We start from the raw sequence: 18,665 nt of genomic DNA, 5'->3' as shown, positions 1-18,665 counted from the left end.
GAAAGAAAGAAAAGATCAAGGACGTCTCAAGGGCGGAGAGGATTCCACGGTTCACCTTTAACGAAAACAAAGTCATTAGGTGCGTTCCTAATTTTCATATGACGATGATCCGCCGCTCGTACCTAACACGATTTCTAGCCGATTGAGTATCGCGGATTTCCGTCATTTCGGTTATAAATCGATACGCGAAAAAAGATGCACCGGGGAGGGTACGGCTACCGAAAGGGAGGTGAATAGGTCATGGTGCGGCTTCACGGTGTACGGGGCGGTTGAACGAGCGCAGCGAAATTTGAATATCAAATATGCATCGCGTACCAAAAAATTCGTAAATTGTAATCAACTCTCTCACTTCGTAAAACCGAGGTGAATTGATGCGACCGAAAAATAAAATTGAAGAACTCCGAAAAAATAGTATACAGAGAGAGAAACGACAAACTTTTCAACAATCCCACATCATCGTATCACCTCCCTTATGTCGAGCGTCGTCATATCATATTTCCATGCGCAAATAGTAAAATTTCCAAGTGATTTTCAACCCTCCCCTATTGTAATAGGGAGCCGTAGGCTACGACCCCTCCCGGTAGATGATGCATCCACTCGATGAAATCATGCGTCTCCTGGCTGGCTGGGGGGGGGGGAGGGTGGGTCGGGGGGCGAGAGGGGCTTAAGAAGCGGGCGCATACGTGGGCCATAGCCCGAGGGATGGTATTCTCCCTCATCCTCTCTCTCTCTCTCTCCCTCTCTCTCTCGCTCTCGCTCTCGCCAAACGTGCCGGGGATACGTACGTACGTACGTTCGGGTTATGTACTCGCGCCACATACGGGCCATGTACTTCCTAGTCGTGTGGATCACCCCCACACATGTTCGCGAAAATTCACACGCACACGTGAGTTTTTTTTTCTATATATACATACCTCGCCGTGGACGTGTGTGCGCGAACGTCGCACTCGATGGTACACATATACCTACGTAGGTACGACACGCACACATACGATTATACGTACGGTACATCGAGATCGAGCTCGCGGGCCTTCGTTCGCGGGATAAACGTCGAAGGGAAGTCCCTTCCGCGAGGATAGACGACCGTCGAAGTTGCGCGTGTGTTACGTATATGTACACGCATACGTGTGTGCACATAATGTACATTTTCTATGTCAACCTAGTCGTGTACCGGCGTACGAACACATACACTTATATGTATACGTACATCGGGCATGTAACTACGTTATGTATCCCCCCGTGTACGCACCGACTCCCACACCGTTGTAAGCTCGAACCCCGCGAAACTTCGCAGTTTATGTATGTACGATCGCGTACCTAAGGGGTGGTTCTCAAATTAAGTTCCACACGAATTACAGGTATATATATATATATATATATATATAGATAGATACATACGACCTACGTGCGATCGTATCAAATTATCGAAATCAATCGAAATGGCGGGGATATTATTCGGACTTGGCAAACGGGGGTGAAAAAAAATAGACGAAGCGGTCGGAAGGGACGAGGGATGGAAAACAAAAAGTTATCACACGAATAACGACGATAGAAATGACGAATTGTACAGTGGGACGAAATTCACCGGCTCAACTCACCTGTGATATACAACTTTTCTCAGCTCGCAACTTTCCCGGAAGCTGTTACATATATATGAGAGTAACAGTTATAATATACTGTACGGAGATAATCGCTAAAAAAGTGACTCCGTCCAGCTGCTGTACGCACATGCGGACGCACGGTTACACGTATTACCTGTGCGTACATCGGTACCTACGTGGTTTCACAAAAAAAAGGAAAATAGAATCATTATCCACGGAAGGTAACACTTGCCGAGGATTTTCAATATTTCATAGACAAGTCCCAATTTCGGAGCACCCCGTGCTTTATCCACCCCTCGACGTATAGATCGTTGGGCGTGCGATGTATACGTACATATATATGTACGATATATAGACGTACGGACGTCCCAATCAATCCCAGGCACGGGCGCTGGCCGTCACGAGTTATTTTTTTTCTTTCTTTCTTTCTTTTTTTCTTTTCTTTTTTTTTTACGACTCTTTTTACGATGCATATTTTCTGCCTTGTTCCGTTTTTATTCGGGTCTTCTTCTCCTCGTCGATGTGTATGTACGGTGCGACTACGTGGTATACGTATGTATTTATACGTTTATACTCCGCATCGCGCCACGTCCCCGTCTCGCTGTTGCAGCTATCAGAAAAAGCCGGCTAAAGAGCCGCGACGAACATCTAGACAGCCTTCGTTCACCTGTTCACCTCCTCTTTCTTGTTCACCTGTAACAATATACGTTACAGACTATACACACGGTCGCACGTGTGCGTACCTGTGTGTGTGTATATGTGTATCATGTATTTTATAATGCGATCTCTTGTGGAGAATTTCGAGTCGCGTGCCAGACGCATCTGTCGCTATGTACGACGCCCGTGTCCCTCGATTATGGATATATCGCGTTTATGAGCATAAGGATCGGCGGGGCCGCAACAGATGAAAAATAGATCGGCAGGACTAGTGACTATTTTTGATTCTATGATTTTATTTTTTTTTTGTTTGGAAAAATAAATGTTCTCATTCCTTTACACGTAAATGCGGATGAGAGAATGATTTTTTTTTGTTCAAATTTTCAGTAATCATTTTGAAATTTTCGTTCGTTGGATCTACGTATGGAAAGCTTGCGGAGGATTTGACAGAAATCTGTTGGAATTTACACCTAGTGAGAAAATCTGCGAATCGGCAACACACACGATACGCGTACGTTCGATGGTACGATGAAGGGAATAAAACGAAACAAGGGAAATAGATTCGTCTGGGAAATATTGGGAGGGTTGTAGGCGAGGTGAAAAAAAAAAAAAAAAAAAAAAAAAAATGTTAAATATGACGTCTGTACGGCGCTCGTGTGCAACGGTAGGGATATGTATACATATAATACGTGCGGTATAAGTCGCGTTGATTTGATCGCGTGTTTAAAGTTTGAACGCGTGTTATTTAATAGAACGTTAGGAGGGGTTATTTTTAACGGGTGCGTCATACATTCTGGTGGTGTATAAATACAATTTGAAATGGCCGCTTCGTTGTGAATTTCAACGTGCGGGTTGCGTTCTTCGCACCCGTACAGCGCGCACGGTAAACGTTACATTACGTACGCGGCACCTATGCGGAGGCGAATATTTTTATATCTTCGTTAAACGAAGTCAGCGATGCGATGCAACGACGACGACGACGTTTAATACCTCACCAAGTGCGACTCGCACTCCATAATATTAACGCGGTGCAAGTTCAAATAACGATCCGCCGACAGTCACGTCCGACCGTTAAACTATTAAATGCCCAACGATCGCCTCTCGGCCGCCGATCATCCTGACCGCCGACGTCTTAAACAAGGAGAGCGTATATTTATACGACTTTTTTTTTTTTTTTAATTGGCGCTAAATGTGCTCGTATAAATTCAATTAATTAATTAATTAATTGATTAATTAGTTAATTAATTGATCGATCGATCTTAATTGAATTGATCGATTGATTGATTTATATCGATTATTCGGTACGGATAATGGAATGAGAAACTTTTAATTTTTATGGTTTAGTTTCTTACGATTAAAAATCGACGCTATTTTTCGATTGACACTTTGGTATAGGCGCTTGAGAAGTCCGACGCATAGGGGTGCATCCGTGGGAGCGCGCGGTTATATTTTCGCAAAGTCCTGAAGGATAAGAAAAGTATAGGGTTATAGTAGCGGGTATAAAGCTCTTCGGAGGAACAACCAGCGTTTGGTTTCAAGTTAGGTAATTCTGCTTCTTGGCGAAAAGAGAGAGAAAGAGAGAGAGAGAGAAAGAGGGAGGGAGAGCGAGTACGTAGCGAATGTACAGAGGGATAGAAAGAGACGGAGAGAAGATGAGGGGAGAGAAAGAGAGAGAGAGAGAAAGAGGGAGGGAGGGAGGGAGAGGAGCTAAAAGAAAAAAGGCATGAATAATGGGACGACAGGGCGGCGGCGTGCATCAGTATGCTGGTAACTGTTGGCCCAGGTCAAATTGACTCCAGCGTCTCCATGGCAACAGGCACTCAGACTTCCGGCTGGTCGATATCCTCCAAGTTGTATTTTGTGGCGGACCTCGCCTCGGCTTTCCCTCTCCTGTCTCTCCTGTCTTTCCCGTAACATCGGCGATAGAGGGCTAAAGCAGAAGCGTAAAAGCTGCACAAGAAGCGGAACAAGAAGAAGAACAAGAAGAAGAACAAGAAGGAGCCGCGGAGGCGGCAGCCTCTGCTTCCCTTCACTCTCATCGTCTCCTCTCGCAAATTTTAACGTCATTCGTACCCTACTCTCGTTTACGTACGCACACATATTTTTTATTTCTACCGCCATCGACGGTCCATAGGAATGAAGAATATGGAAAGAAACGAAGAAGAGAGACAAAATGGATGAGAAAAAAGAGCGACGAAAGAAAAATCGAAAAAAATCTATCGGCGAGACGACGAACAACGTCCCGTGCGTTCACCGACATTCCCATACATATATGTATACGTAAGGTAACGATCCCTTACGGATAATAATGAAGCGGATAAAAGAAAGGTAGGCACCTACGATATTCGTGGCGGCAGAAGGAGCAACGAAAGCACAGGTGCGAGCACCTCGTCGTTCAGAACCTGCTGGCTGCTGGTGCAAGCAGTCGTTCGCCGCAACTTTTGGCCTGCAGACTCGAACCCGACAGGTGAAGAAACAGTTGCCGTTGATCGTTGATCGTTGATCGTTGATCGTTGATCACATTCGGAACTCACTGCGGATGTCTTAAAGTCGAAAGTTCGAGCGTGTCTGCTGCAGAGTTTTTCTCAACCAGAGAGGCAATTAAGAAAACTAGGCGAAATCGCTTCATTTTGTAACGATGCGCGACGGTATATCTTACACGTACCTGCGAAATACAGTGAAACTAGGCGAGAGATTGATGAAAAATTGGCAGCTGAATATTTTACGGATGTAGACATTTATCGATACACCGTATGCGGGGATAAATGATATACGTATATCTGGTTGGCAGCGGTTCAAATATGGAGCGGTAAATGTTTTCAGGGTAGACGTGAATACTTACTTACGTACGTACATACACGAATATATCTCGTAACGTAATGTAATAAAGTCAGGTGCGCTAGGGGATATCGTAACAGGAAATAGAAAAAAATAAAGAAAAATCATCGAGGAGACTCTCGCGGTTTTACAAAGCACGATAGGCTCATGCGGTATTCGATAGGTGTGTGTGTGTGTGGGTGTAGAGTACACACACACGCTCTTTCACGTTATATATATTTATATGTAGTATACCACGTGGATACGTGTGTGTATGTAACGAACAGCGAAATTGAACCGTTATTATACAGGGTGGACTGCGCTTTTATCTAGGTTAATAGTCGCCTCGGTGCACTGGCCGTGATGCATTTCAGACTGTGCACTGCGCACGTATAGTTACAGTATACTATACATATACCCTATGTGCTCATATGCGATTGTTAGAAAGTCGCCATGCGGTTGTGCGATGCGATTTTACGTGGATTATTGCTAGCGCGCAGATCACAACGACCTTGTCGTCCGAGTTCGATGCATGAGAAGATTGCGTATCGAAAAATCAGAATAAAAATTCATCCCGTTGAAGAAGTATCGCCGGAAAGAACGCCTTCAGACAGTCGGAATTTTATCTCATTGTCAAACGAAAATATAATCAATTATACGATGAATTTAGTTGAATGAAAAAAATTCAACCACCGTCGAAACGATAAAGAGGATATATAGAAGCTAAAAATTCCGGCAAACAACCACGGCAAATATCGCGCAATGAAAATCCCCGGGGGTGGTTTTCGTCCGACTTCTTGGTTCAATGTGTCCAAACGTGGAATACTTTGGATCCGATATTTACGGAGATGCGACAATAATTATAATTCAGAAGTAGGGTTTTGTACGTAAACAATTTTATACACCTACCTACCTACGTAGGTATATATATGATCTCGTATAACAAACCCACGTCTACTACTCATCGTAGGTGGATGAATACCAGTTTGATATGCGCATGAAATATGAACCGACGCGAGTCGCCTCGCCGATCATTGGATCAATCCGTTCGATCGAAAAGGTCAAGGTCGACCGAAGACGGGGTAACCTTATACCGTGAACGAACGAGAATTATCCCACCGTCACATTCCTCGCCCCCCCCCCCTCCCCCCAAAAAATTATCCCCCTTCGAATCCCGCGGGAATATTAACTTAGAATACAACGTATAGGTTTCGAATTGTTCTAACGATCAGATGCCACATTATTTTGGAGAAAAAAAAATTTACCTATTCCCCGATTTCAATCGATTAGATCAGGGGGCAGAATTTTTTTTGCGAAGCCAAAAAATCGTAAACTCTTGTAGCATGCTTATGCCAAAAATTAAACATCTTTTCAATGTACTTTCAGCTTAATAAGCCAAGAATCGGTCATTAATTTGTTATCTATTGGGTAAACATTTGGTAATAATTGATTTCTATTTTCGAACCCGCACCCTTGTGACACGGGGACACATATTTGCATACGCAAATGTAATTGGTTACGTAATTCGGGGTGGGGTACGTACGACCTTGTAGAAGTTAAGGTATACCTATATATAACGGTGAAAAAGTAATATCATACGAAAACATAGATATAATTTGTAGGGAAGCAAGGTTCGGGGCTATTATCGAAACGACGCGAAGCGTCGCGACGCTTATGGGAGCGTAGTAGGCACACATCATGAAAGTCGAGGGATGAATGGGGCGAAAGGGGGAGAGAGCGGCAAGTTTGAGGGTAAGAGGTGACGAGGTGACGGAAGGGAGGGGGAAGGAACTTTAACCGGTCTGAACATAGGTTGGGTTAGAGAATGGGCGCGGAGGATATATATCGCTATCGAGGGCACTATGTCGCGGCGTCGGAGGCAGATAGAGGGTGTGGAAGGAAGAAAGAAAGGCGGGAGGGCGGGAGGGAGGGAGGAATTGAGGGAGAGGAAAATGAGGTGGGAAGGGATGTAAAATGGCGGTGGAAAAGGAAAACGGCAAGTCGCGGCAGGGGTAGGGTTGGGGGGGTAAGGGGGATAAAAAAGAGAAGCGAATTATACGTACTACGGGAGGGGGTACGGTAGATATCTGCCTAGGCTGCAGAGAGAACTTCTTGTTGGGGACGCTGATCAATACAGAGTCCTCCACCTCTGCCCTCAACCCTCCGGTACCGACGCGGAGGCGCGTCCTCTGGAGAGCGAAACCCATCCCTCTACCTCAACCGCCTCATCCCCCTTCTATACCCGGGTCTTCTGTGTTATATACCCTGTGTGCACGACGTAAAGTATGGATATCTCATGTATCATACGCGTACACGACTTTCGTGTATTATATTTATTACATCTAATAGGATGGTCGTAGAGAGAGAGAGAGAGAGAGTGAGAAAAAAGGTAGTGCTCGCGCACACCTAGAGAATCTAGCGGCCAACGTCCGCTACCCTTCCATCGTAGAGCGTACATACAGGGTGGCAGAGTCCAAAAGTTCCCCTACAATATATCGCGAGTCGAATATGTCTCGTCTTGGAAAAAGTCTCATTGTCTGAGGAAATGGTTTTACGGTATCTTAAGCGACATACCTGGCAATCTACCTTTTCGGGACATCGATAGCAAACGAACCGATCTCGTTTCCGTGTCATCGAAATGCTGTAAACGTTACTGGTGATAAATTTGGAAGAACAAAAAATGTATTAGGGGGTCGGAAAATGTTGTCCAGTTGTCACGGAATACCCCATACACGAGTGGGACGTACAGACGTCCATGTATTGTACAACGTAGGCAGCGTCATACGTGCGGGGGTATACCCTCTGACACGGTACATGTGCACATGTACACACGATACGATACGAGCATGTACTGCAGCTCTTTGGTATACCAACGTATTGACCCTGCGCAATTTGCATGACACGTTGGGTTAGCTATGTGTATAACACTCTCGTATGTACATATTGTACTTGTATATCGATGTGTGTTATATATATATATATATATACCTATAAAGTTAATTGAAATTTCTCGTCGCGCCGCAGTTCTTCGTCGCCGTGTCCCAATTATGCGTCAACCAGCTGAGCTGAAACTGAGTATAATGTAATATGTACATGTATATGCATATAAAGCTTCTGTTGCAGCGGTAGCGACGACGATGGCCGTGGGGTGTATCGTACCTACAACATCATTTATCGCTTCGAAATACCATCGAATCTATATTATACATAATTTTTATGTACACGTATTTTCTCATTGATACACCTTTATCTTCGGCGTAAATCTTCATTGCTCTCATCGTTCTCACGATAATAAAATTCCGTAGACGGTGTACGCGTATGTACCTTCGATTATCCTCATTTTTATACTCAATTTTATTACAGTGTATGTTATATATATAAAAAAAAAAAAAAGAAAATTTACCGATTGAAACTTTCCATCGAAATTATCTCTGTACAAAGTGAAATCTATGACACACCGTAGATACAGGTAGATAAGATACTTCCGACTCGATGAAGAATGTGGAATAAGGGAAGGTGGAAAAAAAAGACAAAAAAGAAGTAGAAGCAAAAGAAAAAGGAGAATAGAGTTCACGGCGATGATTCAATATACCGCGTATCGTGGATCGACTTGTCGATAAAAATTGATCACTGCAAAATGATTATACATACGAATGGAAAGATTTAGATCAGTAGAACCGATTTCTGTTACATAAAGTGCAGGCTTACCTCGAGGATATGTGTCGGCCGATCGTGCCGCAGTTGCATGTCGTTTTATAATAGAGGTACTATTATTATGAGGATATTTGAGTGTATTTAATATGTAAATTCAGGAAGATAATTGATTTTCATACACGCGGTTGTACCGTCAATTATTTTCCATTTAAGGCGACGCGGAACGGCCCTCAGCTTGACCGACTTCATTTTTCATCACATTATCAATTAACCGATAACCAGAATCGACGGAACTTTTAGAGCACGAGATATAGAAAGTGCAAAATTTTGCGGAATGAGGAAATGACTTTTTTTTCGACTTTTGACGTCAGCGAACAATTTTTCAATTCTTCAAAATCTTTCAAAGTGAAATTCCGACAAAAACTTTGATTGTTTGATATTTTTTTCGGTCAAAAAGCGAAAATCAGGCAGTAAAAATGATTTCAGCACCCACTTCGAGTCTAAAAACTGATGAATTTTTATGGGACGATGCCACGTTTTAATGTACTTGTTGAATTTTTGCCCTTAAGCTGCCTTTCGAGGGGCATGAAATACGGCCGGTATTAATATCAAGCAACATTTTTCATATTTTTGAATAATCGAAACCCTCGTGGTCATGGAAAGTATCGAACGATCCGAATGATCCAAAAAAGGCGTTAATGCGACTGAACAAAAATTCTTGTGATTTTTTTGTGCTTCATACTTAAAAAAAGTAAGTTCATGAAACAGTATCTCATACGAAAGGAGATTGCCAAAGAGACCAAAAAAGAAACATAATCATTTTTCGAATTTACTTAAAACTAACTGGGTCGCGTCTAGGTGTATTTCAGTTTCTCGAAACCCCGTAGGCCTCACATCAATATTTCGGCGGATAGGTGTACCTAAAAATAATAAATTACACATCTACGCATCGATCGATGTGCATAACATCTAATTTGCGCGACGCTGAGATATACATAAAAGATGATTTTTAATATAACGACAAAGGAGATTCGCGCGTGCGTCGAATACAAGGTCGGGTCGGTACCCAAAAATTTTGGACAGGTGTACAAAATACACGTAACCCGGTGCGCCTTGGGGCCTTTAGTTTCTTCTCGAGAGTCCCCGACTCCCGAATATCCCGAAAACGTGTATCGCGCACGCTCCTTTACCCCCCCCGAACCCTTCGGTTCTCGAGTTCCCCCGGCTGGTTCGCCGTATCTTTCTTCGCTCGTGTTTCACTTGTACCGCGCGAGACTGCGACAGGTGTGCAAAGATCGTCCCTCCGCATCCTCCTCCGTACATCCCTCTCCGATATACCAGCGAAAGCTCCGGTATAGAGCGTGCGACCACGTCGTATACCTGTAGCTACGAAAGCTCCGGATCCACCCGGAACCGTACGGAACCGTACGAAGATTATCGAAAAGTCACGTGGCTTCTGGGACCCGGTTATAGAGCTGCAGGGTTATAAGCTTACTTCTCTTTATCGGACGTGCCACCGCGCCATCGGAGCGGAACAGGTGGCCCCTAAAAATCACCATGTCACGCCACGCGACTCTGGCCATTCCGGTGCGGGTGTGTAAGGGTTATTTTACGATCTCAAAAACATATCTAGACGACCGTAGTGAAGGGGATTCAAACATTCCCTCCCCCTCCCCCGCCCCCGCCCTCGCCCTTTTACTTCCCTTTATTTCCACCCTCATTTCTGCACCCCCTTAAGTCGCCCCGGGAGCGGAGGGCAAAAGACGAGCTCGGGGCGGCGAGGTTTACGATCGATTTACGTTACTTGGTCTGCGTGCCTCGAAAAAAAAAAACCCGGGGGTTTGTTAAAACGAAAATAAAAATAATAAAATTACCAACATTTTCATCAAATTAACAAACCCCTCAGGATTTTCTCGCAATTGCTATCTCTCTTTTTTTCCTCGTCGCGTTTCGCCAGACGTGAAATTTTTTTCGCCTGAAGTTTTTTCACGAATATTACAAATAGATCTTTTCGCGAAAAGTATGTATTGTAGATGAAAAGAAAAAAAAAAAAATTGCCTAGTTTCGAATGAACAAAGATCCGTACGTTAAGCAAATTTAGATTTTGTTTAAAAATTTGCTTTTCGATTTTCAAAAATAGTGAGGCAGTGTAACGCGCATAGTTAATATTATTAATTCGAAAAAGTAAACCATACGGAAACGGTCTATTCGGATCGTTTTACGTCGGCGGTTACAGTGGGATGCTTCGAGATATGTTTGAGTAAACGAACGAAGTAAGCAGTCGATGACGCAAATCGATATGTATAGATAAAACACTTTGCAAATCTGTCGACTCCGTTTGGATCTATCTGGCGTATATGTAATACGTATACCTGTACATACGTGCACGTAGAGATACACAACGGCGAACATAATACGTATCGCGTAAGTTGCTGTAAAAAGAGAAATAAAAAGAAGAAAAAAAAAATAAAATAATCATAAAACCTATTCGATCTATACGCGCACGTATACGAATACCATATCCTCCGATTGCTACCGAAACACACCTGTACAAATCCGCCGCACGTACACCTGCGAAAGTTTTTGTAGAAAAAGAAGCTAAAGAATGAAATAACGAAAAGAAAAAAAAAAAAAAAAACGCCGACCTAAAACATTATCAGAAGTTTGTTCGTGTTTTATGCGAACTTAAAATAATAAAAATAAAAAGAAAAGAAAAAAAAAAAAATCATCCAGGATACCGATACATATACCTGACCATAATTTCGTGTCTCTCTCTACACGAGACAGCCTATATACCTGGCCAAGCATTCGCGCCAAGGACGAGAAATGTCGCGCGCATTCAAGAGACCCACACGAGCATACGTAACGATATATATATATAATACATCTATGGAATGGTATATGCAGATATATACTTACGAACTTACATCCGTGTTACGTACGTTCATTATATTTTACATACGCACATTCGTACACCTCTACGGGGTGTTCGTACCACGGAATGAACGAAGAGGATGAGAATAGATACGTCCTCCCTGATGGAAGATCAAAAAAATTATTAATGATAATTAAACGAATCAATCGATAGCAGGTTTACCCAACTCTCTATAGCGTACAAATTGCAAGTATACTTACGCGTAGATTGAGGAAATTGAGTAGCGATATTTCTTTTCGTCCGACGTACACTCGACTCGCCTGACATATGACTCTTATTGTTAGTATTATTTCAATACACGGAGGTAGATGGTCTCTTCCTATCGATGAAATGGAGAAGCTCTGGCGCCAGCTAGTCAAGTATACCCGAAAGCGAAGATGGGACAGAAATATTGTCCTTTGTTTTTTTTTTTTTGTTGACGATAACACGATTTTCGTTCGGAGGTAAACGATTATTCACGATTCGGAATTGTGTTTCTATATGAAATGAGACGATTGATTCGAACACGATTCGATCGAAAGTCTCATGTTTGAAGCGTGCTGCGTCTCACGTGTGTGCGTAGACGTAATTTATCGTCGCGCATGGACACCCTGTAGGTATATACGCGTTATACACACCTACACGACTTAAAGACAGTTACACCTGTCCGCCTGTCGACCTGTCTCTCAGCCGCTCGTTATTCCGCGTGTATTCCTACGTACATATTTATACGTATACGTGTACACTCGTCGCACGGGCGTTCGACTTCACACCGTTGAATTGTTACAGTGTGCGTAGAGTTGACGGTCGGCTCGTCAAGCTGCCTGTTAAATGACAAAATAATCGTTTTCCGTCGCGCACAGCGTCTTGGGCCGGAGGAACGAGACGCGGACGAAACGGGATCGTATGGAAAACAAGAGAATCTATAATCGCCTCGGAGAATTCGGAAAAAAAAAAGGTTCGAGTCTTTCGTCGATTTTTCTATTTACCTGCCACGTTCGAAATCGGTCGATTTTTGCGCAGATTCGGTAAACGACCAGGTGGGCGGCCACGGACGGAGAGTTCCGGTTATGTCTGCGTCCAAGGACGTCGTCGTCGTCCTGACAAAAGAATCAACGCTCTGCCCCTCATCTTTGTCTCCCATGTCCATTTTTATTCGATTTCAGAAATAAACGACAAAAAAAATTCTTTCAATTTTGTGCACCACGTTGAATAGAGTACAGCTTCGTAACTCCGTGTGCATGTTCAATAAATCGAAAGTACGAGTATAGATTTTGTTTTCGTCCCTCTAGTCGATTTTTTATTCCTCCCCCCCCACTCCGTACGGTGGTAATAATTTTTTTTATCCGTCTTGAGCGAGTCCTAGACAGCCATTTTTCCCACTCCTTCGACCCACTCCTTCGACCCGGACTCAAACTCTTTGACCGCTACTGATAAATGCGTATATACATATACCGGGGGAAATCCCGAGTCTGTTTTTTACGCGACGTCAGGCCGCTGCGCCGACAGATTTCGCGCACGCCGCACGCCGAGGGTTGCGTAGCGTAGCCACCCCTTTCGACGATCTCGTACTACACTCTCTGCACTCGTTCATCCCCCGTTTCTTTTTGGACTACACCCCTCTCCCTCCTCGGCCGGCCGGCGAGTCGTCGTGGGAAAAGTTTTCTCGGATCCACAAATCGCGAGGCACCCTTAGATTTTCCTTGGGCATACGGCACGGGGGTGCTTGAATCCGTACGTGTACACAAGATACGCGGGTGTAAGTGTGCACGTAAGATGTATACGTGTATAAAGTTTGCGAAAACAAATAAAGTTGAAGTAAAATGGCGGCGAGTGTCCTAGATTTTTCATAAAATATCCCCAATATACCGGTGACTGGGATATACAGAGAAGCGGTGAATTTCTCGCGTGTAATTTTTTGTTTCCATTGCCACCTTTTTTCCCTGCGGCTCTTATGCAGGCCCATATCATCTACGAATCCAACGAATAACGTCTGGAGCGCAAAACCCCCCCGTGTACCGCTTCGGGGCACCTTTGTCCTCCGGCTACCAACACTGAGGGATTCGCAAGTTTGTGCAGCTACTGCCGTGCCGGTGGAGGAGATGGAGAAAAAAATCAGACGAATAAAAAAAGTAAGGAAAGAAACAAAACAAAAAAGGAAAAAGGAAATACAGGAGCCGGAGGTGGGAGGAGGAAGGGAGTGAGGATCTCTATTGATCCTTCGCAAGCTTCAGTCTTTCCACCGCCGAGAGAGAAGTTGGTTGTGTAGGCACCATACCGACCTCCATCCACCTTCGCACAGTAGAAACTTCCAACGTACCTATGTACATTGGTACATACATACATACACACATACGACGTTCCATATTGCGCGGAAACTATTCCGTTCCATGCGCGCGAAATTCAGCGCATCATTAATGTATTAAGTATACCGATGATACGTATTCGAACGTTCGACGGGATGTTAATTTTGCTCATCCGATTTTTTCCGTACGTTAAATTCAACGTAAACGGAAAATTTGAAGGGTCAAAAGTTGCGAGTCAGAATTATCGCATGTTCAATTCGAACGCGATCCGCTGCGATTTAAAGTTTGCAGAGATCGGCGGACCACGGACCGCCCGGTATGAGAAAAAAAAAGAAGTCCAACCGATAAAACGCTACAGATATACGTGCAACGTACTGGCGTACGGTATACAGAGTTCTAGAAAGGTCTTACGATCGTGGGCACACATATACATCGAATATGGTATTCAGAATTCCATCTATTTGGAGTAATGAGATACAAAATGAAGAGGAAAGAAAGCCGCGCCGCGAATGAACGAAGCTATAGCGACAAAACATGTCCCACAGTGTTAGGCGGCAGTAGGTGGAGCGGGCCGCGGTGGCACGATGGCTTTTATTAGCAACGGTTCGACAGGCAACGTCTATGCACCGTACAGTGTGCGGTAAAAGAAAAGTGGAACAAACTGGCCCAGATTTAACAAAGTTAAACCCGATTCTACGACGTAGTATGCCACCGTACGGTTCGTAATAATCGCTGTACCGTTGCCCGGAATTTGCCGACAAAAAAAAAATTATCACGATAACTCGCTTACTTCTGAAACGATTTTTTTTTTTTTGCTCTTTGTCAAACTCGGACATTTTTTAGTTGAAAGAAGAAAAAAAAAAAAAAAACAACAAGATTTATTAAATAAATAAGGGAATGAAACGGGCTCGAGGGACCGGAGATGTCGCGATGAAAGAGGGTAAAAAATTGAGGAGACTGGAGGGTAAGAATGGAGTAATAAATGAGTTAATTTAGATGCCCACAAGGAATCTCTTTTCACGGCGAAACGAAATTCCTGATCAAATTTTTCCGAGAGACGAAGCGAGCCGTTAGTTAGCGCATGGAAAAAAAGAGGTTTTCGGTTTAGTTTAGTTTTTTTTTTTTGTTTCTTCTTCTTTTAATCTTCGTTTCGTTTCGCCTGCAGGGATGGCAACTCAACCGACGTTCGTGCGTCGCGAAATGAGGGATTTCCGTATAAGGGGAGACCACGACGTCCTTGGGCTATAAAAGTCTTTCGTGAGAGAGAAAAAAACAAAAAAAAATTCAAATGAAAAAAATAAAGGATTATCGATAAACTCGAGAAGCTAGGGGGCTCGTAACGACGGAAGAAAAATTTTCACGAGTCTCCAACGCCTTCGACCGAACAGAAAAGCTCTCTAGAAGTACAATGGAATCGAATGTGGAAAAATATGATAAATGAATTGACCCGTTGTTTAAACTATAGACCGTCCGATTGAAGCAAATGTTGAGATTTCGAAAAAGGTGCTAGAATTAGCAAAACGGATAATCAACTAAAAGTTATCGCTCGTTCACACGTCCAACCCTTTTGTGCTCGGGACATTAAAAAAACCTTGTTCCTAAAATCTAACGAACATTTCGTTTTTAGCTTTATTAGGAACACTTTTTGTTCATACTCGTTGTGAGAACCGATAAACAAGCTAATTAGCGGCAATTTAAATATGGCCAATTAGAAACCGAAACGAAGCTGCTGCATGTGACTACGTTTTTTTTCGATAATGTGATAATTGTTAGCATGCGGTCCGAAGTGATTACGAAACATTGGTGAACAAAATGAGCCGCTGGTCGTTTATAGATTTATCTTCACCTTTTTTCGAACCGCGATTCAAGAAGCGAATTATCGCAATCTCAGCAAACGGCGTGAAAAATAAGCGAACGAGTAGATTGTGTGAATCTGAAAAATTGGCGCCGAATTTCTATCGCTAATTACTAACGATTATCGAGAGCGTTATGCGAACAGGTTACATGAACAAAATGTTCAACCTCGACGTTCGTTGAATAAATGTCATAATAATAAAGCAATCCGAACGCGGCGGATAAATCATTGTCAGATATTGAGGGCAGTCAAGAAAACATTGTAGACTGATAATACCGATTTGCAATTGGTAAAGGGGGCTGGAGGATTATGACGCTGACGATAATAACAACAATAAAACGTTGTTCGATAAATTCCAGATGAAGTCGTTGAGGCGAAAGGATTTTATAATAGCGCCTCCCGTTCGAGCGCTTCGATCGATGCGAGAAATTATTTTCGACTTGCACGGATCGCTCGAATTCTTTCGAAAGACGAGATAAATAAAATTTCGATACACCGACGTGTGAATTACGCGCGATATTGAAGGTGAGACGACGCATGGGGACGCGAAGGAAATTTCGCCGGTCGATACGAAAATTCATCAAAATCGAATCGGCCGTATAAAATGAATTTAATTTGGCGAGCTAGAAACTCGGCATCGGAGCGCTCTGAGCGTGCAGTCTAAATATAGTGATTTTTTGGGAATTTATTTTAAGAAGGTCTGGGTGTGTTTCCCATTTGAAGGGTGTCCTAAATTATCTAGTCTTAACGGCTGTGCACCAAAATTAGCGGTCCTGTTATAGTCTTCTGCGTTCGAAGGTGTTTTTTTTTTAAACCTGTAACAAAACCTCCGGAGATCCAAAAAATCACCAGATTTTTCGATAATCTCCAAAATTCGATTCGACCCGAAAAAATTGTGGAACTTCCCGTCTCGGTTCGCTTTTCCCGAACGAGGTTAACGCGGTAGCTTCCAAAGAATATACCCGGTGCACATATATAATTGCAATTCCAGAGACAATTGAAGTCGGCGTGGCTGTTATACCGTTTCTCGTGCGAACGCGGAGGGATCGAGGCACGTTTGTCACGGCAGAACAAACACGTTATCCTGTAAGAGGCCATTGACTGTATCGTTTCCAGACGGCGGTGGTTACCCGGCAAAAGCAGAAGCAAATGTATCCGCACGTAGTCACCGAAACCCCTTCCCATTTAGTATATGTATACGTACCTCCGTAACGAATACCACGCGTACGGTATACATATATATATAATACGTACGCCTCTTATACCTCCGAGCAACGAAGATAGAAGACACCGGCACTAGTAGGTGGGATTAAAAAAAATTGCTCAAACATCAGATTCGGTTGAACGTCCAGATTTCGCTAACCGGAGCTCTTCTTTTCTCTCTTTTTCCAATAACCAGCTAGATTCGAGCTTCGAAATGAAAAAGAAATGTAGAATTACGAACGGTATGGTATATTCGAGAAAAATTTCCGATTTCATAATTACCGAGAAGCCAACAGCGAAGAGGATGTAATTGAGACAAATTTTTGGGCGAGGCTTCCAAAGTAGCTAACCGTGGGCAACAGGTGCTCGAAGACAGCACCTGAAGAAGTTAGTTGCTGCAGCTTACCGTCGAGGGAAAGAAGAACAAGAAAAAGAACAAGAAAAAGAAAAAGAAAAAAGAAAAAAAAAAGGTCGGGCCCCCGTAAAATGGCGGAGAGACAGGGGAGACGGACACATCACTGCCACCGTGAGTGTATACGCTGTATATCCTGCGCAAGGATAGGTATACGAAGTGACGGGTACGAGGATGTTTGACCTTGATTCTGAGAAGAGGATATTCGAGTTGGCTCCGAGAATTTCTTCAACCCCTAAAATACCGCGCGGGATTTTTGAGGAAGGAGGTAGGTAGGTGGTATGGGTATGTATGTACGGAATTATATGGTGTCCATTGTCGATTGACTTTAAGTCCCTTATTAAGTCCCTAAGAAAGGACTAAAATATGAGAGAAAAGTACCCATAAGAAGGGTAAAGAACAGTCTGCAACCGTCTCGAAGTTCTTCACTTCCATATCGTGTTCTGTTCTCTTTTATACCACCGGCACCTCCTGTTCCGTTTCATTCCGTTCTTCGTTCCGTTCGTACTACCATCATCTGGCATCTGGTCATCGCTCTCGTCTCCAGTTATTCGCAGTCATTTGTTCTCCACACCAGCTTCATACCCTCCGAGTAAAGGGTTCGATCTCCTCGCAGGAGCGACCAAATCGGGCGCTGCAAAAAAAAAAAACCGATCAAACTTGCGAATCCGATTCGTGTCCCGGCGCGAAACTCTTTGAAAAAATTTTACTGCAAACTGCGGGAGAAAGAAGCGTTCGATTCCGAAACGACGAAAAAATTTTCAAAACAACGGGGGTGAATCGGTGTTCGAAAGGTGACAGATGAGAGGCACTCGATCGATTTTCTCCAAAGTTTGCGCGATCTCCGGCCATTTGTTTGTCGCTGATTCCGTTCGTAGCCATCGCCTATTTTCAGATACTAACACGGTCTATACTTCGAAATCGACTATGGATGCCCATTATGCCCTCGAGCGAATCAATAACACTCCACACACAAAGCCCTGGGCGACCTAACGTAACTCCGACAATCAATGCAAAACTTATTACACCGGAGAGTTATAACTATTGTGTTAGATTCGCGTGTTATACACGTTACATACGAACGCCAGTTATTTTCAAAGTATATAATAATACGCAGGGGTGTATGCGTGACGTAAAAAAAAAAAAACAAAAAAAAAAAAAAGTGAAAAAACTTTCAAACTATATTAGAACTATAATAGATGTGTGTAAATATATCTTCCCAAAAGTTTCGAGGCTGCACATGATG

The 18,665-nt window shown here is 43.4% G+C and overlaps 1 protein-coding gene and 1 long non-coding RNA gene across 2 annotated transcripts in view; both read right to left on the bottom strand.

Moving 5' to 3' along the window:
* LOC105683864 (peroxidase) overlaps positions 1-12,008 on the bottom strand; it is a 46,342-nt gene extending 34,334 nt beyond the window's left edge. The window contains exons 1-2 of the mRNA XM_048656950.1: positions 11,865-12,008; positions 11,649-11,764 (exon numbers count right to left, since the gene is read on the bottom strand). Of these exons, the coding sequence (XP_048512907.1) occupies positions 11,649-11,677 (29 nt within the window). The 5' untranslated portion in view covers positions 11,678-11,764; positions 11,865-12,008. The remainder of the gene's footprint in view (positions 1-11,648; positions 11,765-11,864) is intronic.
* On the bottom strand, positions 1,402-11,635 carry LOC125501383. Its single transcript, XR_007278930.1, has 4 exons — positions 8,064-11,635; positions 7,650-7,958; positions 7,139-7,340; positions 1,402-3,389 (listed from the first exon to the last, which is right to left on the bottom strand). It is a non-coding gene; the product is annotated as an uncharacterized LOC125501383 (long non-coding RNA).
* Positions 12,009-18,665: the final 6,657 nt, after the last annotated feature.

This window comes from Athalia rosae, chromosome 6 (genome assembly GCF_917208135.1).
Source record: "Athalia rosae chromosome 6, iyAthRosa1.1, whole genome shotgun sequence".
Classification (NCBI taxonomy): Eukaryota; Metazoa; Arthropoda; class Insecta; order Hymenoptera; family Athaliidae; genus Athalia; species Athalia rosae.
The sequence above is the reverse complement of the archived record's forward strand: the minus strand, read 5'-3'. Positions and strand labels throughout refer to the sequence as shown.